We start from the raw sequence: 25,892 nt of genomic DNA, 5'->3' as shown, positions 1-25,892 counted from the left end.
AGATACTGCTGCTCAGGTGAATGTTCTAAGCACAGTGGAAAACAAAGAGTTAACAATGCATGGATTTCAAGGGACTGGTTTAGTTTCCTTTGGTTTTTATTTTATGGTTTTTGTTGTTTTATTTTTTTTTGTTTTGTTTTAATTTCTGTGTTCTGGCCACACCCAGGAGAACCGTCTGCTTTTGATTTCTCCCTTTACGGTCACATGGTAAATTTTCTTTCTCATTCTTCAGAGATGGAAACATTCAAAGACTATATATCTCTATCTATCTATTTTTTTACACTGCTCATCCTGTTGCTTGTTATTTATTGCAGAATCTGAGGCCAGACTAAAAGGGTGACAGTTACTCGGTCTCTTCAGGGCCCTCAAACAAGCCTTTGGGAAAAGAAAGAAGGGTACTGTTGGGCTACAGATTGCTCAAATGTTGCAGAGAGGTTTCTTTGGGGGTACCCTGTACTGTCTAAGCTTGATCTTATTTCCTACTGACGGTTGAGCTACTGGCAAGGTTGATGTTGGAAAGTCATAACAGTCCTATTAAACTTAGTCTACCTGTAATATTTAGAAAACCCTAGATCTCTCTTGACCCAGGCCTGCATCCTCCCTGGATCTGGCCCTCTGCCTGCAGAGGTAAGGAGAGCCTTTGCCCATGGTGGATCCAGGTTAGCAAATATTTTTTGCTTGAAACGAGTATTGTTTTGTAAAGCAGACAGTCTTGGGTGTGAGTAGAAATTATTGGGGGGCGGGGAAAAGACTGTTATAAATGAATGTGGGTACAAAATAATCTCCGTTAATGTAGGTCATCTTTAAAAAAAAAAAAAAAAAAATTTAAAAATCAGATTTGTGCCTTTTTTCTCCCACATGGAAATTTTTAAAACAAATGAAGAAAATAAAAATTCTGCCAGGTTTTTTTAAATCTTAGAAATAGCAGTAATGTCAGGTCCGGTCTGGTCTACTTTTACTGGGGTAGTAGTTGTAGGAAGTGTTGTCGTAGCCGTGTTGGTCCCAGGTATTAGAGAGACAAGGTGGGTGAGGTAATATCTTTTATTGGACCAACAGAAGTTGCCTCTGGAGTACTAGTTGGAAGGCTCAGATGTGCATTATGTGGTCTCATACTTTAATGCAGGGTGCATAGGTGTTGAATCTTTAACACCATCCATACTCCAAAGTGTTAATTGGATATTAGAATTAAATAAGTGTCAACAGAGGGATACAGTCTGAGGGCTTGTCTATACATAAACTGGAACCAAAATAACTAAATCAGTTTTAATTCATACCTTTAGTTATTTTGGTGCAAGTCTGTGTGTGGGCGTTCATTTTGGAATGAGTGCCCTAGTTTGATATTAGTTGTTGGTTTCAATTTTTTTTACTGAAGTTCATTTGAAATAGGGTACTCTTATTCCAAAATAAGTGTCCCCATACAGATTTACACTGTCTAGAATAGTGTGAAGTAAAACCAGTATAGTTATTTTGGTGCCAGTTTGTGTATAGACAAGCCCTAAAAATCTCTTTTCCTCTATTGCTCAGTTTTATGTCATTTGTGATGTCAGAATTTCTTTAATTCTCTTCTCTCCATAAACTCTTCCAGGACAGATAATTACTGATGTTTTTAATGAAAAAGCAAGTTTTTATTTTTAATTTTTTTACAACAAATTTTCAGGCTGCCTTTATACACCATAAAGAAGCAAAGAGGAGCACAACCATAACTTTTCCACCTTCACAGGTTGCCTTTAAAGGCAACCTATGGTCTATCCTCCTTTGGCAGCAAGCTCAGCTCCAGCATGTCTGAGCCAAGGTTCAAGAGGGTTTTATCAAATTCAGACTAGTTTGTCATCCCTGATTCTGCCCACCAAGTGGTGCAAAATTTTTCATTTCATCAGCAACACTTTTTCACTTTTGAAAAAAAAAGAAATAGTTTTTTTTTTTTTTTTTTTTTTTTTTAAAATGTGATTGGCTGGAAGTTTCGATTCCTAGGGTAAGAGGAGACATGAGATTCTCTTACAGAAGCCAGTGTTACAATTTAATCATTAGCTACGATTTTTTCTTTTGATCTTAAAACAAAAAGACAACTACCACCACCAAAAAAACCCTGCTTTACAAATGTAAAAGGATTTTAAAAGGATTTTGTACTGGAAACCCAGTTGTGAAGGATAAGGGCTACTGTGCACAAGGCTACTGGAATAGCAAATGGCTAAACCTTATAAGGTTCTCATTATAAAACCTTAAAAAGCCCTTGGTAAAATGATGGCCTACTAGCCTTTTGCCATTAAGCCTGTTTAGAAATCAAGATGCTGCTACTCCACTTCAGCCTGTCTGTTGAAGAAGGCGGCTGCAGAGCCGAGATGACTTTTCCCTGCAGAGGCATAGTCTTACATCACTCACATTATCTGGGTCTCTGTTTAGTATAATCGTTTCCATTACATCAAACACAAGGTTTGTTCTCCCTGCTCCCCAGGGTGGTTCCAGCACAGATTACTGTCTGTACACAACTGGTGATCATTTTATACCAAGCCACAGCAACTAGGTACCCCTCTCCTGTTCATAAAGGATCTGAAAAGCAATCTGAGGTGAAATTTTCACCTTGGTTCCTGACCACAAGATTTTTATATTAAGAATGTCCAAATCATCAGAGCTGTCTGTTAGAATGTATCATTTGCTGCTAGTTAAATTGCTAGTTAATTTAGTCTCATCAGTCCATCCATGTGACAGTGAAGTTCATTCCCATGGGAGTCAGTGTGATGTCATACACTGCACTGTTTTATGATTGAATGAACCTGCTTGAGTGGAGACTTAGGAAAGAGATTCTGTACGTGTGTTCCAGGTGTCCTGGGCTAAGTAGGCCTAGGGCTTTGCATGTAAGGAGATGTTACAATAGCCCTTGGGCCACCATAGTTACCCTAATAGGCATAGGTGCTGGCTGGAAGTGATTTCCATCATCTACAGGGTTTAGTTTGGTTCAATGGTTCTCAGCGTCCCCACTATACAAATTGTTCCAGCGCCCCTGCTCACAGGCCAATGGGAAACCATTCTTCTCCAGCTTCAGAGTTCAAGCCCACCTGGTGGTCCCTCTTGTCTCAACACACAATTGAGAAGAAACCAGGACAGCCTTTTGAAGTAGGAATTGTTAAGATAGTGGTCTAGGTATGTAGCTGAGTTAGGAGGGAGGCAGCTGTGGGATAGGGGATGGCAGCTAAATCCTGTCTTGGCCTATGACATTAATGCACATAGAAATCTCGTTCAGACGTATTATACTATATAGATTTGATATGTCAGTCACAGAGGGAAAATTTTACACCGCTCTTTTCTGACAATAATATATAATGCTTTACATGTTTATATTTTGGTACCACCTAGAAGCCCGAGTTAGCATCAGGGGCCTGTCCTAGGCACTGTACAGGCATAGAGGTAGACATGATCTCTGCCCTGGAGACCTTACACTTGGCTTTACAAACATCTAATCTTCACAACAGTTCTATGAGGTAGGTAAATATTATTATTGTACCCATTTTATGGATGGGAAAAGTGAAGCAGAGAGGGTGACTTGCCCATAGCTACAGTGGTGTCAGTGTAGGAGCCAGGATCGGAACAGAGGAATTCCTGGTGCCCAATCCTTAACTCAAACCACACCTCTCTCCTGCAAGAGGCTGTTGAAACTACCAGGTGCCTTTCAATACCATATAAAGGTCCACGAAGTAGCACAGGCATTAATTGGCAGTGGTGTGAAATGTCTAGCTCGGGCTTTACCAGCTTCTCTACATCAGAATAGAATAGGGCCTAGGATTTATCTTTAAGAAAATTTGTCTCGAGTAACTTTGTACTTCGTTTTTGGTCTGGCCTCAATTGCTTTTACATTTTCTTTTCATTATTATTATTTATTATTATTATTTATTATTTAATATTCTGATTAAAATTCCTTTATTTTATTTTATTGAATTGAATTTCTTTTATTTATGAAACATGCATGAACCAACTATGTGACTCTAGGAGAGTATTGCTGAGTTGTGCTGATGTCAATTTCATACTGTGATATTTTTTCTCTATTTATCTAGAGATCAGTATTTCAATATATAATGATGTGCATGTTTTCCCCCCTTCTCCCGCTGCATGCAGGGATTCGGGTTCGTAACTTTCGAGAATAGTGCTGATGCAGACAGGGCCAGGGAGAAATTACACGGCACCGTGGTAGAGGGCCGTAAAATCGAGGTGCATGTCTTCAGTAATTCAATTTCTTCTTTATATTTATTCTTTTTATTTCTTTTTTGTGTCTTGCCTCACTTATTTCACATTTGGATCCCCGTCTTGTGTGTGCGTGTTTGTGTCTGTGTCCTTCACCCCACTGCACTGAAGTGTACAAAAGTGACGTCCCCTCCCAAAAAATATCTTTGGTTGATTTGAGTATTTTTCTTTTTCTTTCTTTCTTTTTTTTTCTTTTTAAGTTTGTTTCCCACCCACTCCAAATTTTTGCCCTTCTGCTGTCTTGATTTTCCTTTGCTTCAGTTTGTGAGGCTCCGATTTCCTGTTTGTTATCAGGCCTGAACAAAAGCAACTCAAAAAGTACTGTCTGATTTCTAACTCTGTGTCTGACAATAAAGCAGGGGGCCAGCCAGTATCCTCTCTTTCCTCAGAGGCCAGTTCTCCTTCATATGAGTGTGAGCTGATGTTGAGGGCAGGGTAGAGGGGAAAAGGCACTGATTGGGCTGCTATAGCTGCCTTCTTGGTCTGTCTGCAGTCAATTAAAGTTAACTCTTAAAACTTCCTGTAAGGAGAGCTCTCAATAGAAGGGTTAAGTGTCTGGCCAGAGTAGCTACATATGAGGCCGTTGCATGGTGCTCACCAATTTTCTGTTCCACCTTGTTGAAGGCTAACTGGCCCCTTCCCCTTCTCCCTCTTCCTTTACCAAAAAAAAAAAAAAAGTACTAAATATTAAAAAATATTAAACAAAAAAGCCGCCGTTTTGAGTAAGATGTCTGCATATTTTGCTTTTTTTTTTGTTTTTGTTTTTTTTATTTCCCTTTTCGATGGTTTAGCGTTTAGGGCCCTTCACTTGACTCACTCTTTCCATGGTAACTATACACAATGCTGGCGATGGTACGAGTTGGCGGTAAGTGAAACAAAAGCGCTGGAGAAGAAGCTTGTATTTTTTAAATTTTTCTTAAAGTTACAAAAACAAAATTAAATAAGAAAGAAAAAAATCCATCTGCCATCTCACATTAACACTACAAAATGTGATTTGACTTGTTGTCCCCACCCGCCTCCTTTCCCTTTTCCCCTCTTTTATTTTCAATGCTGTTGAGTAATGCCGCCTGGACTTTGGATGTACGTATCGTTTTGTAGCAGTCTGAGCTGTTTGATTACTGACTTCATGGTGATTTCCCCTTGCACATCTTACTCAGAGTTACTGAACTCCAGTTTGGCTGGTTTTTATTAATGCACCCATCCCCTCCTCTCTCTCTCCTGCCCCTTCTTTCTCTTGCTCTGTCTTTCCCAGACCTGTTTGTAGCTGTGATTGTTTGTTCTCTCTCTTTCTCTCTGTCTCCGCGCCCCCCCCCCCAATACCCTCACTCCCCAGTTTATTTCTTTACTCAGTTAAATGCAGCTGTTGGTCTCTCTTTGCTGACTGGTGGTTTCTGATTGGTTCTGGCAATTTTTCCTTTAAGTGCTTGTGTTGCACTTTGCTGTAGCAGCTGATTTCAGGCACTCGCTCCATCTTAATGATTGTCTGTGAGACCCTCTCTTCTCCCTCTTCTCCTCCCCTCCCTCCATCAATTGTGGTTTTTTTCCCTTTCTTTTATCAGTGTGTGTTTAACTGCATGCTCTCAGTCTCATCATTGTTGTTTTCCATTCTTTCTTTTTTAAATGTGTAATGTTTATATTGTTTTTGGGCCAAAACTAGAGTAAATGTGATTCCAGGCTCCCCTTGCCTGCACAGGCTCACCACTCCATAAATCCCAAAGGATGTGATGAGACACTTTTTTGGATTACTTCTCCTTAAGACTGGCTTCTTTCATTCCTCTGGCCTCTCAGTTCCATTCTGGCCTGAGATTTTGACAGATCATTGATTCCTGCTAAGAAGCTTCACCCTCCTTGCAAGAACTCTGAGGCTGTGTCTGACACAGGGCTGCAGTAACTTGGCTTTCAAATCCCATCCATCCTTTCTTTATCAGCACCACCTCTGCTGTAACACCCACTTGCTGTAGCACTCAGAATGCTTGGAACTATGCGGAGCTCTGTAATGAGGGTGGAGGGTACAATGAAACCAGGAGACTCATCTACACCTCTGCATTTTATTTTAAGAGATTTTTGTGAGAATTTTAAAATCAGAGATAAACAAATCAGTAACCCAAGGGCATCTTGAAACTGGGTTGAAGGCCAATGTCTCATAGGATTCCAAAAGTCTCTCTTGGCCTAGCGAGATTAAATCCAAGACAACTAGAAACCAGATTACTTTTCTTCTTAAAGACCTGTTTGTCTGTGACATTTGTGGTCTACGACATTTTAATGGTGGGCTTCTAAAAGGAGCTAGTTTATTCACCACCTGCTTTGTTTTTCCTCTGCCTCAGCTGCAGAGATCACCATCTGTACCACTCCAGTGGGCCTCGGACAAGCTTTTTGCCCGTCTAGTTGGTGAGCTGCAGATATCCAGTGTGCTCTAATGGTGGCAGGATGTCTGAGAATCCCAATTTTACTCTCGTTGGCCTTTTGTTTAAATGCATAAAGTGCCACAATTAGCTGTAATGTTTACAATTAAGTGGCAACTTCTAATAGTAATTTAAATATCTTGTATTTTTATAAAAGTAGCTGTTTGATTTCTTTGCTCTAAGATGTATAGGGTATGAGATATTGGAGAGGTAGTTATAATTTTCCCTAACGTCTTGTGCTTCCTTCCCTCTCCTCCCCCGCCCCTTTCTTACTTTTAGGTGAATAATGCCACAGCGCGAGTGATGACCAATAAGAAGATGGTCACGCCATATGCAAATGGTAAGAGAGAATGTTTGCGCTAATCCTAAACTGAAAGGTTTCAGGGGTGGTGACAAACTCTACAGCCTCAAATTGAACACTTTATTACAAGGTCTCATTGTTCCTTGATTACAGTGGGATCTCTGGATGCTCAGTACCTTTGAAACTCAGGCCACTTATTTAGGTGCTTAATTGTGGATTTAGGAGCCCAACTTTAGGAATTCGTTTTTAAAAAATCTTGGCCTTACTTTTAGCTGTAAATATAACTCTCTCCTTGCAGCCAGGAAAGCTGGGGCACCAAACAGTTTGCCTCTCAGAGAACTTGCCTATTGTCAACAGTTTTCCAAGGGACATGAATAAGGAATGACTCAGTTGTTTTGTGGAGTGAAGAACTCTGTCTTGATTAGAAGTCTTGGGTCTGTTGTCTACCAATCTCTCTGCAGCAACTCTATGTAGCATAGTATAGAAACAGCAATACACTTATTAAACAGTGCACGTTATGTGAAGAGGCTTTCCCTTATGAGAACTGAGCACCATTATACAGGATGCTGTATATTTTAAATCTCACCCCTCCAGTGAAATGAAATGTGGAGTTTACAAAGTTGTCCTGAGACATAGTCAGTGGTCCCCAGTTGCACTGAAAAGGTTCCCAAACCGCTTATGTGCAGTAGCAAGTTAAGCATACAGTAGATCATGAGAGAGCATGGGTTGGTGGTTAAAACAGAAGATTGGAAATCAGAAGATCTGGCTCCTATTCTTGCCTCGTCTACAGATTTACTATGTAGCCTTGGGCAAGTCACTTAATTTGCATGTGCCAGTTTCCCAAGTGTGGTGAGATTTAATGAATGTTTGTAAAGAGCTTTGAAATCCTGTGGTGAGAAGTCACTATGGAAGTCCAAAGTGGTCATGCTGTGTTACCCAGTGAATAGGGACAGAGAATGTATAGGGTTACATTGTAATGACATGTAGACCAGGGTGACTGGCAGGAGCATCCTTTTGGTTTGTCAACCCGTAAAGTCTACATTAAAATAATGTAAAGGTGTATGGTATTTGGGCAGTTTGAGTGTACTAGTTAGTGCTTTTCACTGCCATGTGAGAGAGACTAGGTTTGGGAATTAAAATCCATGTCTGTCTATCCAGGTTCTTATCTTAGCACCCATCATCTTAGCCTCTTGCTCACAAAGTTGGCAGTGCACAGGCAATATGCCCAGTGCGGCAAAGAGGGTGTGCATTACATCATTCAGCATTACCCCCCAGCATGTTAAGTAGTGACGTTATTGGGCTGTGATCAAATCACACCAGAAAGATGATTTATAAGACTTCAAAGGTGAGGCTGAATAGCTAAAGTGTAGTAAGTTTCATAGGACCTGCATGGTTACCAAGTAAACAGATGAGGCCTGCCCTGAAAAATAAAGACTTCTTTGTAGAAATCAGACCTGATCATTTTAAAGAGTCCACCCTAATACCAGTTCTCTTCCCTTTTTTGGTTAGAATGGGTGGAGACAAACAGGTTTTCCAGCTCTGCTCACTTGGGAAAAGTGCCTCAGTTCATATCCATTCTACAATGGCAGGCTTTTCACCAGGTTCATTATTTGCTAATTTAACCATTGCTCTCTTGTGTATTTGTGCTGATGATTTTCAGTTCTTCCCCATTGTACAGATTATATTAAATGATTCTCTGGGAAAGATTGCATCTGGGGGATGCAACGTGGAGAAAGCAGCAAAATATAAATAAAATGGAGAAGAGAAAATGTGGAATCAACAAACTTGTTTGTTTGAAATACTTTTATGCAACATATTGTGTGTGATTCAATTACCTGGGAAATCTCAACTCAATTGCCATGCTGTCTTTAGTGACACTTCAATAAATATCATAGCCAGTGTATTTGAGACATAGGGATGTAACATGACTTGCCTGAGATCACAGATTGAGCCAGTGGTTTAGACATAGTTAGAATCTACAAGATTCCCAATGAACATATAGAATAGTAAGAACTGACGGGAATATCCACAGAGAGAATGAATCTTGTGGGCCAACTAGGGGAATTGTAGTGAACAGCTGTATAAGGCAGTTAGCATTCTGCTGAGTTTTGTTTCTTACAGCTTACACCAGAGGTTACTATGCAGTGGATCAGCTAGCGTTCTGCTTATATCTCCCATATAATGGTCTATATCTGGACCCTGGCATTAGGAAAGATAGTCTGCCTCTATTCAACAGCAGAGGGACCTCGGTGGAAGCCATAATGGGAGAAGTGCCTAAAGCTGAGTTTCACATGCAAAGCTCATTTTCCTCCCTCACCCTTTCCACTGTTTTTCCTGGTATGGACTTCAGCACTCATTGCCATCTTTGCTATTTCAGGTTGGAAATTGAGCCCTGTGGTTGGAGCAGTGTACGGCCCCGAGTTATACGCAGGTAGAACTTAAGTAGACACTTTCATTTCTGCCATTTAACTGCAGTGGTGTTTGTTTGTGTTCACAGTCTGCTGTTTCTTTATAACCTTTTTACGTTTTTTATTCTTTTTAAAACTAAATTAGCGTCCAGCTTTCAAGCAGATGTCTCGCTGGGCAATGAAGCCGCAGTGCCCCTGTCAGGAAGGGGGGGTATTAACACTTACATTCCTTTAATCAGTAAGTAGCCCCAATTGGCCCCTGTATTGTTACTGTGCTTGAGTAAACAATGATCTGTTAGCCCTCTTCTCTCCAGCCTGTATGATATATACTTGAAAGGATGGGTCTTGTTGGGGACAGATTTGCCACCAGCCAGAGCCCCCAGGCATGGTAGCAGCCATGACCTTTCCATCTTGCAGTGTGTTTCCATGCTTGCTTTTGACTGGGGCTTCTGAAATGCTAAGGAAGGTGCGGAGCAGGAGGGAGGGGAGTGTGACGAGAGTGCCACTGCTTGTACTTCAAAACCAAAGACACCAAACAGGCAACTCTCCAAAGTACATATTATACAAGCTGCTAAACTGCGAGTCCACTGCAAGCCCCCTAGTGGCATGCGCCTGGAAGCACCTTGGGTTGAATTTGTGCCTTGTGACTGGCTCCTTCTGGGTATCTGTTATTGCATTGTGTTTGCAGCTGCCTCTGAGGTTTTGACCTAATTTGCCCTGAGCCAGTTTACTCCAGCATGAAGTGTAATAAAACAGGGCCCAATACACATGGAACCGGTTACTGGTCACATTTGCCAGAAGACAATGGGCTCTTGGTAAACTGGCACTTAATGGGGAATTTCTGCTGCCTTACGTGGGGGTTATCCTGTCTTTCTGGCTTTAAATTGAACATGGGGAGGGAGGGGATGGCAAAGGGGAAGGGAAGAGGACAATTGACTGATTTAAGGGGCTCATGCTGAATTGTTTCAAAGAAACCAAACAGACAAATCCCCAAAGTACATATTATACAATTTGGAAGAGTCGCCTGCTATATTGGTAGCAACTCTTTGTGCTTCTCGGACTCTTTCTAACCAGACTGCATGGCAGTGTCAAAATGGGGGCGGAGGGAAATTGTACCACGTTTGCAATGAACAAGGCATGACACAGCATTAACCCCTTGCATGGCAGGCCTCTCTGCAGCCCCTCTCTCCCTCTAGTGATGTAGCAGGAGGTACGCTCTTTCTATGGGGCTGTAAGCATGCCCCTTTGCCGGACAGACGCGGAACATCCCATAGCTCTGGAGCCTATTGTATTATTTTGTTCAAAAGAGAGAGTTTTGAATTGGGCTGGAGTTCTGATCCCTCTCATCTTTCTACTTATCTGTCTTTACAGTTCCAGGCTTCCCCTACCCAACTGCAGCCACCACAGCAGCTGCGTTCCGGGGAGCACACCTGAGGGGTCGAGGACGAACAGTATACGGTGCAGTCCGGGCAGTACCCCCCACGGCCATCCCTGCCTACCCAGGGTAAGCACTGGACACCAAAACAGTGTGTTCTACGCCATGTTGAGAGGTAGCTGATTGGCCAAGGATAAACATCAGAGCTCTGTTGGATGGTGAGAGTCAGGATGCACCAACATCAGAGTACTCTGCACCCAATGACACCGAAAAAAGATCTAAAATCTTCTGTGTTAGATACTTTACACTTCATTTCAGTATCCTAACACTCTAGTAACTAAAGGCAACTGCCTAAGGCAGTGATCCCCCAACGCGGTGCCCGCCGGGGCATCTATGTGCGCCCACCTACTGACAAGGGAGTGCCCCAGTGCCGAGGAGCACGGCCGCCGAACAAGCAGCTGCCGAAATGCCACCGAGAAGCGGCAAAGTCAAGAAGTGTCGCCGACTAAATGCCGCTGCTTTTCGGTGGCGATGCCTCTTGATGACACTGCTTCTCAGCGGCGACGCTTCTTCACATTGTCACTTCTCGGCGGCTGCTTGTCCAGCGGCCACGCTCTTTGGCGGCTAGTCGTCAGGCGCCTGCCACACTGAAAAGGTTGGGGACCACTGGCCTAAGGTACCAGCAGGTTCCTTCTCATATGCATTAGTAGTTTGTCTATGTGGAATTCATCTAGCATTGACACTACGAAAAAGGACAAAGAAAGGGTCTCAAGTTTGTGGAGTGAGGCAGGTTCTGTTCTCTTCACTCCTTTGTATTTTGTTATCCAGGAGTGGGGGGTATGATCAGTTACCTTCATGCCTCACCATCTGGGAGTAGGGCACAGGAGAGCCAGTTACCCACAATGGATTTGCTTTCTTTGTTGGAGACAGTTTAAAAAGGTTTAAAACAAAGATCAATCAAGTCCGTTTAAATTAAGGTGGGGGAGAGAGGGAGTATAGGGAAAATGAAATGGCAACATGCTTTGAATAATAAGAATAGTATAAAGTACTGATGGACATGTGATCTAGCATCCTTCACCATCTGATTTTCATTAGTCATGCAGTGGAATGAATTCCGTAGAAACAAACTATTTTGTTATTTGAAAGGTGTAAATTGCTGGATTTATTTGGGTTCTTTGAATCTGAGGATGCCTCATTCACATTGTTTACCACTGTAGCCTGTTTGCCCAGTTCTCAAGGCAACATCCTCACATTTTCACAGAGGGAATCTGAGTGAGAGAGAATCCTCCCAGAGAGCAAGAAATTTGGACACTAACTCCCATTTCTCCTCATTAAGCCAGCTATGGAGTGGGGAGCATAGACCATAAGTCTCCTAATACGACAGTACCTTTGGACCTTGCCCTCGGATGTACTGATCAGCTTGGGAGACCTTGTGTAATAGATTAAGATGAGGGTTACTGTGCCCTTTCTTTGTAGAGTCCAGTCTGGCATTTAAAATAGAACTCAGTGTAGCAAGTTGGAGTAGCCAGACATCCATCTACCCTACAGCAAGAACTTGCAAAGCAGTTTGAATTATTGCTACATCTTACATTATGCAAATAAATATTTTGGACTTAGTACATCCAGTGACCCGGGGTGGGGAAAGTGTTGCCTGAACAAATGGGGGTTCACAAGGTGTTCTTTTTGCTGAGTTTTCAGATGATCATCCCTCTTACACAGATCCATCTCTTTCCACTGCCATTACAAGTTTATATCCTATATTCTCTAACCCCGGCCTCTGACCTACACCCTCTGTCCATCTTTGTTACTGTAATAATGACCCAGTCCTGTTTTATCAGGAAATGCTCCAGAGTGAAGCACACAAGCAAAATTGAGCTAAGTGCTACTATCTAGAAGGACTTTTATCCTGTTGTAGGAAGGACTTTTATTCTTTATCCCTGATAGTAACGGCTAGAGCATTCCTAGCAAGAGGCTGTCATCAGTGGTACACTGGGAGAACACTCCTTATAGCCTTTCTGCACTTATGATTGATTGCTTAAATCCAACCACATCTTTGTATAAAGGAGTTATTTACATTTGGAATACAGGCCATGCACCAGTGACCCTCCCTTCTAAATAATGTCTCATGACTGTATTTACTTGCAATTCATTCAGTTTGTCTGACGCCACAGATTGATCTCATATGTCTTCATGTTCAGTGAACTGTCCAGCAAACAATTGGAAGACAGCAGTAAACAAGCTGCACTCACAAATGATCCTGAATTGTGCTAGACACAAACATGAGGTTTTAATTAATACATTTGTTGTTGTCATAGACTGGGTCTCCAACGTTGCATGTCTTACAGAGGAAGGTGATTCCTCATTGTAGAGTTATAAACTGCTCCACACATTTTAGTTATAAAAAAACAGTAGGAGAGAAACAGTATTACAACTGATGTTACATCAGGCCACTTTTGACCTTGAATGCTTAGTGTCATGCATACATTCCTGGCACCAAATCATGCATCAGCTACTTCCCCCTACCCTTTTAATGGAAAGAATGAGACCATGAAATCAAGAACCAAGCCTTGAGTGACTAAAATAAAATGGATGCTTAGGAAGAAGACATTCAATAAAATTGAAAGGTGGAAAATTCAAAACTGATAGTAGAAAATACTTTAAAAAAAATACAATTATTTTGTGGAAATAATTGCCACAAGATATCATTGAGGCTTAGAGTTTAGCAGGTTTCAAAAAGGTAAGACATTTATACGGATAATAAGAATAGGAATTGCCCGACTGGATCACGCTCAAGGTCCATTTAGCCCAGTATCCTGTCTCTGATAATAGTCAGATCCAGATGCTTCAGAGGAAGGGGCAAGAAACTTCCTAATCCCTAGCAATTACAGATTTGGTTTAATAAAATATGCATTTTAATACTGCTAATTGCAAGGTCATGCATGTAGGGACTAAAAACATAGGTTACACATACAGTCCCCCATCCTATATCTTGGAAGACTGTGAACCAGAAAAACATTTAGAGGTCATGGTCAGTGGTAAAAGTTAGCTGGTCCGGTCCGGTATGGCGTACCGTCAAGAGTCGGTATGTCATGCCAGACTGGACCGGCTTCCCTAGGCCAGCAATTTAAAGGGCCTGGGGCTCCCGGCAGCAGCTGGAGCCCCAGGTCCTTTAAATCACCCCCTAGCCCTGGGGCTCCCAGCTGCCTCTGCAGCTAGTAGCTCTGGGGGTGATTTAAAGGGCTGCCCGAGCCCCGGGGATTTAAAGACCCCACCTCTTCCGGTTGAGGCCCCGCCCCTTGCGCAGGATTCTGGAGTACCAGTAAGTCCTTTAAGTTACTTTCACCCCTAGTCATGGTGGATAACCAGCTGAACATGAACTCACTGTATAATGTGGGGACTAAGAGAGCAAATGGAATCCTTGAGTGTACAAGCAGGAGAATGTTGAGTAGTAGTAGGGAGGTGATATTACCTCTTATAAAATGGTAGTCAAACCATTATTGGTATACCGTGTCCCTGTCTAGTGGCCATGCTTTTAAAAGAATGTTGGGAAATTAGAGAAGGCCCAGAAAAGAGCTGCTACAAGAATTGATTCAAGGTCTGAAAAACATGTCTTACTAAAAAACTCAAAGCTAAAAAAGCTCAATCTGTTTAGGTTAACAGAAAGAAGGTTAAGAAGTGATTTGATCACAGCCTATTAGAGAAAGTACCTATGTGGAGAGAGAATTTATGATAGTACAGGGCTCTTTAATACAGCAGACAAAGGCATAACAAGATCCAGTGTCTGGAAGCTGAAACTAGACAAATCTAAACTAGACATAAGGTACTTTTAAATTTTTTTTTATTATTACTTTTTTTTTTGGCAGTTCAGGTAATTAACCACTGGAATAATTTACCTCGAGATGTGATGGATTCTCCATCTTCTTCTGTGCTGGGCCCTAAGTGTATTCCACACATGGGTACGCATGCGCACCATGCAGCTGAATCTGGAAGTTTTTCCAAGCAGAGTCCGTTGACCTGCACATGCGTAGTATCTTCCCTTGTGCTGCCGACCGAGGCTATAAGGGGTGGTGCAGATCATAGTGGAAGTCTTTCTAAAAGATATGCTATGACTCAAGTGGAAGTTATAGGCTTGAAGCAGAAACCACTTGGTGAAATTCTAAGGTCTGTGTAATGCAGGAGGCCAGAGTAGATAAACATAGTGGTTCATCTGGCCTTAAAATAATATATGAATATTCCTTCAAAAATTTGTTTGCATTAATGAATTAATAAATCTGGATACTCTTGCTATCCATATAAATGTCCAGTCCCTTTTCGAATCTTGCTAAGTTTTTAGCCTCAATAACCAGAGTTGTTCTAGTAAATACTAAGAGGGGAGGAAAAAAATACCAAAAGTTTTGGAAGGGATTTAAACCCTCAAATTTCAGGGTATAAGCCAGGGGTCGGCAACCTTTCAGACGTGGTGTGCCGAGTCTTCATTTATTCACTCTAATTTAAGGTTTTGCGTGCCGGTAATACATTTTAACGTTTTTAGAAGGGCTCTTTCTATAAGTCTATAATATATAACTAAGCTATTGTTGTACGTAAAGTAAATAAGGTTTTTAAAATGTTTAAGAAGCTTCATTTAAAATTAAATTAAAATGCAGAGACCCTGGGCCGGTGGCCAGGACCCAGGCAGTGTGAGTGCCACTGAAAATGAACTTGTGTGCCGCCTTTGGCACGCGTGCCATAGGTTGCCTACCCCCGGTATAAGCCAATCTCAGTTTATTAGGGGTTACGGAGGAGAACTTTCTCTAGTGACAAGTTATCCCACAACATGGATTCTTGTACCTTTTTCTGAAGCAGCCAATGCTGGCAACTGTCAGTGATAAGATCCCAGACTAGATGGACCATTGGTATAATCCAGTATGGCAATTCCTATGAACACCAAAATATTTTTACCAAAATGGTAACCTCTTTATAAAACAATCACATTCTCTGTCAAGTGTTTACCCTTCATGCAAGAGTAGTAATAAAACACACTTGACGACAGAAAATCTAACAACTTAAGTCACAGCCCCAGAAGCCAAACTTCTGTGGTTTTAGAGTTTGGTTCCTACAAACACCATATGACCCACTTCTTCCTGCTGAGGTAGATCATCTTTTCTCTTCATCTCCACATCTAGTGCATTAGAGACCAATGCAACTCTGTCCAGGGGGAATGGATTGCACCTATCTTGGAGTAGACAATATTTTACCAAAAGGCTTTACTTGTAGCTAACGCTGCTCCATTAATTTTAATAATAGCTTATAGTCTCCTTCCAAGATATCGTGGCCCCTCTCTGTGTACTTTACAATAGATGGGTGTTTTAATCAGGGTGTCAGGATCTTGGCAGAATTTTACACTCCAGCTGATGCCACAAAAAAAATTACAGCTAATGTTCCCTACCTCTTTCTAGCTTGTGGTAATGCTATTGGTAAGTTATACACATGCCCCCATGGGTCTCAAAGATGATGGAGATAATGCTTTATAATGTGTGGGTGGCTGGCTTAGCACTGAGCTGTCCAGAGGACAAAACAGGAGAAAGTTGTGTCATATGAAAGCATGTGTTTATAACCTGGGGGGGGGAGGGGGGGCGGGGAGACTGGAGTATACCCTTTTGTCCTTCCTTGTCCTTCCCCAATTTCCATCCCCAAAGCAAGCTACATTACAGCCTTACACTGCCAAATATTCTGGTAAGAGTGGCTCTTTGGGAACCCCAGACCCTGGTTTGACATTTTTGCAGCTTGAAGTTCTGAGAGAAACTAATAGTGACTAATAAAGCCAAAGAGAGCACCATCCCATCCAAGCCCTTCCAGTTGCTCCTCTCTGCTGTGGAATGTGTCGTTACTATCAGGGATGATCCCACTGCACCTTTCAATTCTTGAACCTTGGACCAATCACTTAACCTTTTTAGCTCATTATCTCTGCTTGTGAAAGCAATGCATTGTGGGTATTTTTGGTTTTTTCTTTTTAATTATATTTCTCCGTGTTTACTTTGATCAGAATTGATTGACTTGTTTTCCTGAGGTGTTGCATCGGTTCTTTTAAGATGCTGAATAATAATACTTTGCATGCTTGTGTGATCAGCCAAATCTTATCGCATGTCTAATGTGCAGGGTAAAAACAGGTGATGTATGGATATCAGAAACAGTCATGCAGCCCTGTAAAACTCAACATACAGAATTATACACAGCTTTCTCCAATGTGCTTCTGACTTAGGTGGATTCTAGCCCTTGTGGGACTGCTTCTAAAGGGCTTCTTTAGTCCACGTGAAACCCACTCCATGAAGCCACCCTTACCATGTGTTTAGGGAGTAACTAAAGTAATTCCAGGATCATAACCAGAGTGAAGGCTCCTAAACCCATGTTTCTCTTCTTCAGGGCATCAGGTCTTTCTGAGTCTATTTTTATTATTCAATATAAAGGCTGTTTCCCCCTCACCCTATGCATACTGTCCCGTCCCTCTCCCCCTCCCCCCCTGCATGCCATGGAGGATGATATGGGGCCGCATGGGTACGTGCGCACACACATTCTCTTGCTGATTCGCTCCTGCCAGAAAGCCCAGGTTGTGGATTCATACATCACCTGCCTGTGTAAAACGCATGTGCATGCTGCCGTCCTCAATAACCGGAATGTGTTTTCTGTTCTTTTTGTTTTTGTTTTGTTTTTGTTTTTTGTTTTTGTGTGGATTTTCTGCAGTGTGGTTTACCAGGACGGATTTTACGGTGCTGACCTCTATGTAAGTACACACACCGGAGCCTTCTCATCCCCAACCTTCGACAAGCCAGCCTTTTTTTTTGGTTGTTGTTGTTTGTTTATTTGGTTGGTTTGATTTGTTTTTGTTTTTTTTAAATATCATTTTCTTTAATTTTCTTCTTCCTTGTGGATATATATATTATATATTTAAGAATGCAAGCATGCTTCTCTGTCACTGCGCTTGCCCCTGGGTGCAAGACCTAAGCCTATGGGTTTCCTGATCATTGCCAGGGTCAGTTTACTGGGTGTCCTCTCCCCACATGCACACTGCTACTAATCAACCTGAGAGATGATTAGCAAATTAAAATTTCTCTCAATACTTCTCTCATTTGCATAATTTGGATATAAAAATAACAGGACTGGTTTAGCCTCAGACGTTCCCTTTCCCTCTCCCCTCCCCCTTCTTCTCCCCTCTTGGGGCCCTTTCAAGCTTGATTTGTGCACCATGCACAAGCTAACTGAGCTCTGTGTTTACAAAAGCTCGTGTACCATTGGGATGTGGATGTCACTCCTCTGGAGAAGACATGGGGCTGATTAAAAACAGAGTCTGAGATACTGGAGTGAAGGTTGGCATCTCATTTTGCTAGTTGAAAATGGTACCTAACTAGAATAAGGGTTCTCTTTCTTCTCCCTAGGGGAGTTGTAGAGCACGTATATGTGAGGATGTTTAGATGGAAGAGTCAGCAGCCTCCTGCTTTCTGGTAAATTTCTCAAGCACCGCAAAAGGCTTTGCCCTATCATGTGATTCACCAGCATATCTGTATCCAGAATTCCTAGCGCACTGATGTTTGAAATGATTGAGGGTGGTGTTCCTAGAACATAGAGTTGGGCAGGGGGTTCTGATTGGTAGGTGAGGAGAGCAGTTTTCCTTTGGATGGAAAGTTCCATTATAACAATCACACTATAGGAATGTGCTCTCCAGACCAAAGAACTTTAAATTCACTGTCCCCACCCTCATCCTGCTCAGACTATCAGGCTCCAGCAAAGCTGTCCCTTAAATAGGGAATTTTGTCTTGTTTGTGGGTATAGTGGCCAGAATAGCTGAACTTGGTTTCCATACTGCTTAGGAGATGGTGCCCCTAACATCCAAAGATATACATCTAGAGGTTGGTTCCTGGGTAATGGATAGGGTTGACTTTGGGCTTCTCTGGTCTATATGGAGCTTCAGACCTTATAAAGACACTTTTCTCAACCCAACAGTTAGAAAACATTCTATCTAAACACTGAGGAACTTAATGTTATGTATATACTTTGCCTGCCTGCAAGTAAACTCTCACACACATGCTCTCACATGTACATGCCTGCACACACCCATGCACATGAATTTCCTGATTCACACAGGTGCTCTTGCACATATGCTCACCTAGAAATTGATCTGCCTGGTCAAGTGTTCCATGATAATACTTCTTCAGGATGTAGGAAAGAGTTTTGGTTTTTTCTGTCACTCCTAAAGCCTTACTCTAGTCTATATAGATCAGCGAGTTTGGAGCTGACCATGCAGTGACTAAGCAGGTAAATGGGCAGCTATTCTGTGCTTGGTGGCTTCTCTTCCACAGTCTGGCACATTAAAGCCTCATTGAGAGGGAAATGTTGACTGGGGTTATCCCCTGATTCTTTTCAGAAAGTTCCTTCAGATCTTTAACTTGCACCTTTGATGCATAAAAGGGGCTCATTTAACATCTTAATACCTTGACAGTGACCTTAATAGTACAGAGAATCCCCACACCCACCTCATGTTGCACTCCAGTTTCAGCATTTAATGTGTCTAAGCTCTAAAAAGGGACTAGAACCCGCAGATGAAACCATTTATTTGGCATCTTGCTATAACAGTTCAGGTCCCACTAATGGGGAAAACAGGAATGCAATATAGGGCATCTCTGAAGATAGGTTGGTCAGGTTCATCCCTATACTTTTTATTGCTAGAGTTCTCAAGAGAGATGCATCTCAGCTCGAACTTCTAAGTTACCCCACTTTCCAGTCTGGACTGGCACAGATTGAATGGGGTGCTGATGCCTCATATCCCACTGGATTGTATTCGTTTAGTTGCTATATGAGGGCTGTCCTAAGTTATCAGATGAAGGAACAGGGTTCTTCAGCCACTGATTTGGGAAGAGAATTCCCTAGCTGTTGGGGTGGTGGAAGTTAAGGTGAAGAGCCCTCACACCTGCTGAACTGGTATGGGTGGGCTGAGGAAAAGCAGGTGGGAGAAGGACCTCCAGCTGGCAGGATGGGGTGAGTAGGGGGAGAAGAGGGTTGTTCCAGACTTTGGCTGCTCTTCCTTCCCACACAGGTATCATACGCTTTGATTTGGTTTTCCTCTTCCTCCTCCCTCCTCTTCTTTTCTGGGGCAACCATCCTGCTAGCCACTTTCTTCCTGTTCCATCTCTTGTTGGACTCATTCCTGTCTGGCAAAATAACTGAATTTATAAAGTAACCTTCCCCAGGGTCGGTGTTGGGGGAAAACAGCTCCATTCTGGCCATGAGGAAAGACGGTGCTTCTCCTACAATGGGGTCAGTCTGGGACAACAAACCACCCATAAAGACCACTCCCATCTATGAAAAGCGTGCTTGCATCCACTGGAAAGAAAAGGCTGGTGAGCCCCTCTGTGGGCTGTGTTTGTATGATTGTTTCTTTCCACAGCTGTGTTTTTTGAACTGCTCTTCCTGTGTTCTGTTATAGAATAGTCTTACAGGAACCAATCATTAGCGCTAAAATACCTCAGGTAGGAGTGCCAGTGTGACCTGCCAACCAATCAGATTGTGGATTGCAGTGGAAAAAAACTGAATTATACTAACCATTCCAGCGCCACATTAGAGATGGGAACAGAGGCTTTTTTTAGGACAGTGCAGACTTGTGAGCATGTGATCAAAGCTCCTGCTACCTCTGGGCTGCACATGTTCAGGTTTCACACCGAGTGGCTTTTCATTCCAAAAATTAAGTGGAAGGGTTAACAAAGGTCATGCTTGTCCCATTACTAAGTAGGTTCACCTGGTGCAGTGAATGGTGTGGTTCTGTCACCTCTTTCAGTTCACCCCTGCTGATCCACAGTGCTTACCTGCCAGCTTTCTAATATGGAAATCCTAGCAATCAATTCCAGCCCCTTCTACTTTTTAACCTTCAGTTATAGGGGCATTGGGGAATGGAGAAAAGACACACTAGGCCTAGAAAACAAAGGGTTCCTAAAATTGGACTTGCAACCCCAAAATGGATAGGGTAGTGAGTATATAGACACACTCATCTGCATGGACTGTCCTTTTCTTCATGTTTCTGGAAATACCTCTGACACCAAGAGGTATGCAGGTGCTCCATAGTACCGAACCTGAGCAACACGCTTCTCTGCTTGCGCTCTCGTATCCTCTGCCATTCGAGAGAAAGGGCACTTGCTAATATGCCTGAATAATAAGGCACTGAAAGAGGAGAGGGGAAGCTTGTTGCAAGGTGTAATTGGATTTCCTTATGGTCTGTTTAGTTTATGATTACCCCATTTGGCTCTTATGTGTGGAAGAGAGAGAGTGGTTTTTTTGTGCTGAAGAGCAGTGTAGGCAACTTGAAAACACTTGCTATCTGCCTTTAGAATCTTCAGTGGACAGTTGAAACGTTGCTTCAGTCAGACAGCAGCTTCACACTTGCATCAGTTGTCAAATAATTTTCAGATACTTGCAGCAACAAACTAATACTGAAAAAATCCATATTTTCATTTTGGCAAAGGAATCCAAAGGGGATATTTTGACTTATCCTTCTGTTGCTGGGTCATGGCTGGTATCTGCTTATCTTGGTCCTCTGGCCCTCAGAAAAGCAGTTTGAGGTCAGGGGACGTCTGCCACACACCTAGGAAAATCCAATCAGATTGACAAATGAGGACAATGGAATCAGCCTGTAGGGCCCTCCATATAGCCACAAAAGAGGAGAGGTTCATTAAAGACAACTTCTCTCGGCACTTGAGACATACTGAGAGTAAAAGAACTCAAATGAAGCTAATCTGCACTTTGCCAAAGCAGTGCTTAGGCTGTCCTCGTCTGTCTTCACACATCTCCCTCAACCGAGCCAAAATAGCATGGGCTCTAAAGACCCATGCTGTAGAAGGGCCTTCTCTTTGCAACTGATTGTGCACTAAATACATACAGGCCTTCTCCTTGCCCCTCTTCCCTTCTTGTGGTAGAGCTTTGTTACTGCCTTGCTGGTAGGGAGGTGTCTGACATCACATTCTCACAAGAAGTCCAGACCCATTCATTTGTTTTGACACACAGTTTGGAGATTTTAAAAAAAGGCTAACTAGATTGAGGGAGATTGCACAACTGCCCTGGGTATTTAGGGACTATGTCATTGAAGGGTAGGCTCCATTAGGGTCCCTCTGCAACACTAGAGAAGTATGGAGCAGCTATTCAGGAGCTGTCTTTTTCATTGGATGACATGAACATGCAAGTTCAGTGAAAATATCCTATAGTGATGCACTTTAAATAAGCTACAATCCCTTATGAGAGTGGCATCAGAAATCATTGGGGGTACACCCCTGTGAGTGGGTTAATGGATTAGCTTTTTACTTCAGGCAAAGTTGTGTGTGGGCAGGAATAACAGGATGGAGACATTGTAGGTGCTTTGGACAAGCTGTGTGGGATCCGAGATGCATTGACGGAGCTATGTGTGGGTCATGGGTTTGGAAAAGCAGGGGCTGCTGCTGAGGGAGGAAACTCCCACAGAGCTTCCCCATGCCTTTTACAAGTCCTAAAACTCACCAGAAATTATTAAGTAATGAAAAGGAGTGAGAAATGGGACCTCTTATTTTTCCTGTTTTGGTGTATTCGGACCTGCTTAGGTAATGCTAGATATACCCAGATGTCTGAATCCCCAGAAGCGGTCCTTGCTCAGGAGCGTATCATAGTGATGTTAGTCCCCATTTTTTGTTTTGTTTTATTGTACACACACATAGAATATGTAAACCGTTCCAGATCAAATAGGTCTGATTATGTGTGTATATACATGTATCCTTTAATTTTTTTTAATTAACAGTAGCTTCCATTTTGCATCAGTGCATGGTTAAGACCAGTACACATGTCAGCTGTTTCTTAACTTCATTTCTCCAATGAAATATTTCTCCTGTTTTTTGTTTGTTGTGCAGTCGGCTGAAGAAATGTTAACATCTCGCTCTAAATCTCTCAGTGGAGTCTCTGTTCCCTTCTCTGATATAACAGATGGGTTATTGCTTGTTATAATTATTAACATTGTGGTGTGGGCTAGGGCTAGGGTGGGAGACGTTTTTATTTTGGGGCGGGATGCGGGGATTGTTAAGGTTTGGAATGTTAACTCCAGTGGTGACTGACTGTTTCCGTAATAGCAGGTCGTTGTGGCTGCACGCTCTAGTAATTGAGGCTGTGTACTTCACCGAGCTTGTGGTAGAGCCTAGGACAAACTGCTGTCCCAAGAGAATGCTGGGATAGATAGAACTAGCCAATATGAGTCTGAACGTGGTGATTTTGCTGGTTGTTTTAGCTCCAGATGTCAGCATGCTTAGTTTTTAATTTGATTAATAGATGTTACGCCATTACCTTTCCCACACCTGATTCCAGTCCCTCTGTCCTTTTTCCCGTTATATGATATGTAAGTTAAAAGAGAATAAATGAAAACCTTTTTTTGGTTTCAAACTGCATCTTGCTGTTATGTTCACAATAACCTCCACTCACATTAAACATGGCTGCTGATCTCTATGTGGCTAGTAAATGTTCGGGAGAGTGAGAATCTGGGCACATTCTGATGCAGGCTGCTCTGCATGTGATACTAACGTGCGGAACTGGGTAAATTTTGCATCTGTCTGAACATTAGACATACCAAGAATTCAGGAATCTCATAAACTAGGAGAGTACAGTGGTGGTGTCAATTTGAAGTTTTGCTTGCATTTGCTGGGGAAGGTTAATATGAATGAACTGAGTGTCACTGTACCTCGGGCACCCTCTCTTTCATGTTTGGGGATCAGCAATAAAGTATAAAAACCCAGCAAATTTAGGTGGAGGGACTAAAAAACAGCCAGCTAAGAGTGGGAGGGTAAAAGCAGTGACATCACACCATTTTAAAAAGATGATGTAATGTTTAATGAGTGAAGATTTGCAATATGCTGTATCTCATTAACAGGAAGATCCTAACTTACCCGTCCACATTATATCTTCATCTCCTCCAGAGTAAGAAAGCATCTGCAAACTTGTCTTCCATTCAGCTCCCCATCCTTCATTCCAAGTAGCTCCACTAAGGCAGTGGAAACAAAATAAAAGCCATTGCCTCTTTTTAAAAAAACAAAAATAAAACTTTGAAACGAACTTCACAATGAAAAGGATCATGTATTTCCCCTCAGATTGAATATGAGCTTGAGGTTTTGCTTTTGCCCTCCTCTGGACAAAAAATTTGTCGGCTAATGATGGCAAAGTTGTCATTAACCCTATGTAAGGCTAGCTTTTGGTCCTACACAACTGCATAAATGTTTAAAACTGTCTCGGGGGTTTTCTGGCTTTAGTAATCTCTCTCTGTGATTCACAAACTGGAGTCACTGGCCATATTGTCCCCATATGGTTAACAAAAGCCATGTTCAAAGTTATACAGTAAATGTAAGTCAAATCCCTATTTCACCAAGCTCATTATCCTGGTTTCTGACAATAGAAGCCTCTTCAGATGGGCCTTTGTCTCCATTCTGAGCAGGACTATACCGTTACGTCCATAGGTACCTTTAATTGCCCCATGAAAGATATAGAAAGCCACTTGCCTGACTACTCAGAGCTCTCTAAGCCCAGAGAAAGGGGAAAAGGAAGGAACTGCCTGTCTCTCTGCTTTTCAGGAATTCCACTCAGAGACCCATAAATCTACCTTTGACTCAGGATTTAGGATGAATTTTGCCAATTCCCTGGGAGCTGTAATTAAATTTCTGAACCAACCTCCTGTGATCTGTAGCATCCCAGCATCTTTTAAACGGCTTCTGTGTATTCTCAGAGCAACTATAGTATGGACAACAGCAACAACACAAGCTTCCCTGATGTAATGCCCAGAGGTCCCCAACATGCCTCAGCCTTACTTTGAAGGGGCCAACCCGAAGTGGAAAAAGGCTAGTTCAGTCTCTCTAAATGTTTAATCCTTGCTGCCTCTGCCGAGAATGCCAGTTAGTTGCACCTGGTTCAGTTTCTGGGAGTTTCATTAACTGATAATTCTTTTGTGTATCTGAACCAGGTGAATATCTAAACTTCTTGTCCCTTTCACAGCAAAGAAACAAAAGCAGGAGTTTCCCTGGGTGATTTTCTTTCTAAAGTGCATATTGCTGGAAAAGAGAACACCTTGTTATGGATCAGAGGGGTGGCCGTGTTAGTCTGAATCTGTAAAAGCAGCAAAGAATCTTGTGGCACCTTATAGACTAACAGACGTTTTGGAGCATGAGCTTTCGTGGGTGAATACCCACTTCGTCGGATCCGACGAAGTGGGTATTCACCCACGAAAGCTCATGCTCCAAAACGTCTGTTAGTCTATAAGGTGCCACAAGACTCTTTGCCACCTTGTTATGTTCCTTTGCCCGCAGCCCATACTTCTCTTCTTAGGCAGCTTCCCCCAACTCTGGCAGAGGAGCATATAGGGGTACAACAGCCAAATTTAGCTCTTTTCTGTCCTGGTTTTCCCCTCCTCAACACCAACTGTAATTTCCCACACGAATGACCTTATGAGATTTCCTTCAGCCTATGCCTTTCACTAAACTGCCTACTGAGGCTCTCCCCAACCCTGTAGAACATAGAGGGGTTAGAGGGTGACTCTGTTGTGATGGATGTAACATGGGAGCTGATGCAGTTTGAAACACTTCCTCTCCTTGTGGTGTGTGTGAGCTTTGCTTTCTGTTGGTGGACAGGTATCTGTAAAGTCAGTTCTCTTTTCTCCTTCAGGGTGGATATGCAGCCTACAGATATGCACAGCCTGCTACTGCAACAGCAGCCACGGCCGCTGCCGCCGCTGCAGCAGCTTACAGCGATGGGTATGTAAGGAGGAATGGGGCAAGCTTGATGTGCTCAAGGGTTCATGGAGTACTGCTACTCCATTTAAATACTCCTCTACCTCATTATTGTTGCTCATCTCCCCCTCCCCCAAAAAAACAAACACACACACACACACACACTCTCTCTCTCGGAAAATGTCCCGTTGGCCCATTCCAGGCTTGGGCTCTGTAGCTGTCAGATATACAGGATAGGGCACTAAGCCTGGTTTCTCCCTTAGCCCTTTGGTCTTCTGTCAAAAGAGACAACATGGTTTTATGGCTAGGGCCAGGTACTGAGAGTCAGGAGACATGGTTTATATTCCAATTTCTTTGTTCTGTGACTCTGGGTACGTCACTGAATCACTCTGTGCCTCAGTTTCCCCATCTGTAAAATGGTAAGAATTACCA

General features: G+C 42.5%; 1 protein-coding gene across 9 annotated transcripts in view; it reads left to right on the top strand.

Annotated features, from left to right (window-relative positions):
- Positions 1-25,892, top strand: part of RBFOX2 (RNA binding fox-1 homolog 2) — a 251,899-nt gene that overhangs the window by 217,147 nt on the left and 8,860 nt on the right. For 5 of the 9 annotated variants that reach the window (XM_039486751.1, XM_039486737.1, XM_039486767.1 and 2 more), the window contains 7 exons: positions 4,108-4,200; positions 6,915-6,975; positions 9,314-9,367; positions 9,490-9,582; positions 10,716-10,848; positions 20,174-20,216; positions 25,396-25,484. In XM_039486751.1, the coding sequence (XP_039342685.1) occupies positions 4,108-4,200; positions 6,915-6,975; positions 9,314-9,367; positions 9,490-9,582; positions 10,716-10,848; positions 20,174-20,216; positions 25,396-25,484 (566 nt within the window). Of the gene's footprint in view, positions 1-4,107; positions 4,201-6,914; positions 6,976-9,313; positions 9,368-9,489; positions 9,583-10,715; positions 10,849-17,436; positions 17,477-20,173; positions 20,217-25,395; positions 25,485-25,892 lie in introns of all 9 variants that reach the window. The other 4 variants (XM_039486794.1, XM_039486743.1, XM_039486799.1 and 1 more) reach the window with 2 other exon arrangements.

Source organism: Mauremys reevesii, linkage group 1 (assembly GCF_016161935.1).
Source record: "Mauremys reevesii isolate NIE-2019 linkage group 1, ASM1616193v1, whole genome shotgun sequence".
In the NCBI taxonomy this organism is placed as follows: domain Eukaryota; kingdom Metazoa; phylum Chordata; order Testudines; family Geoemydidae; genus Mauremys; species Mauremys reevesii.
This window is presented reverse-complemented; position numbering and strand designations above follow the sequence as displayed.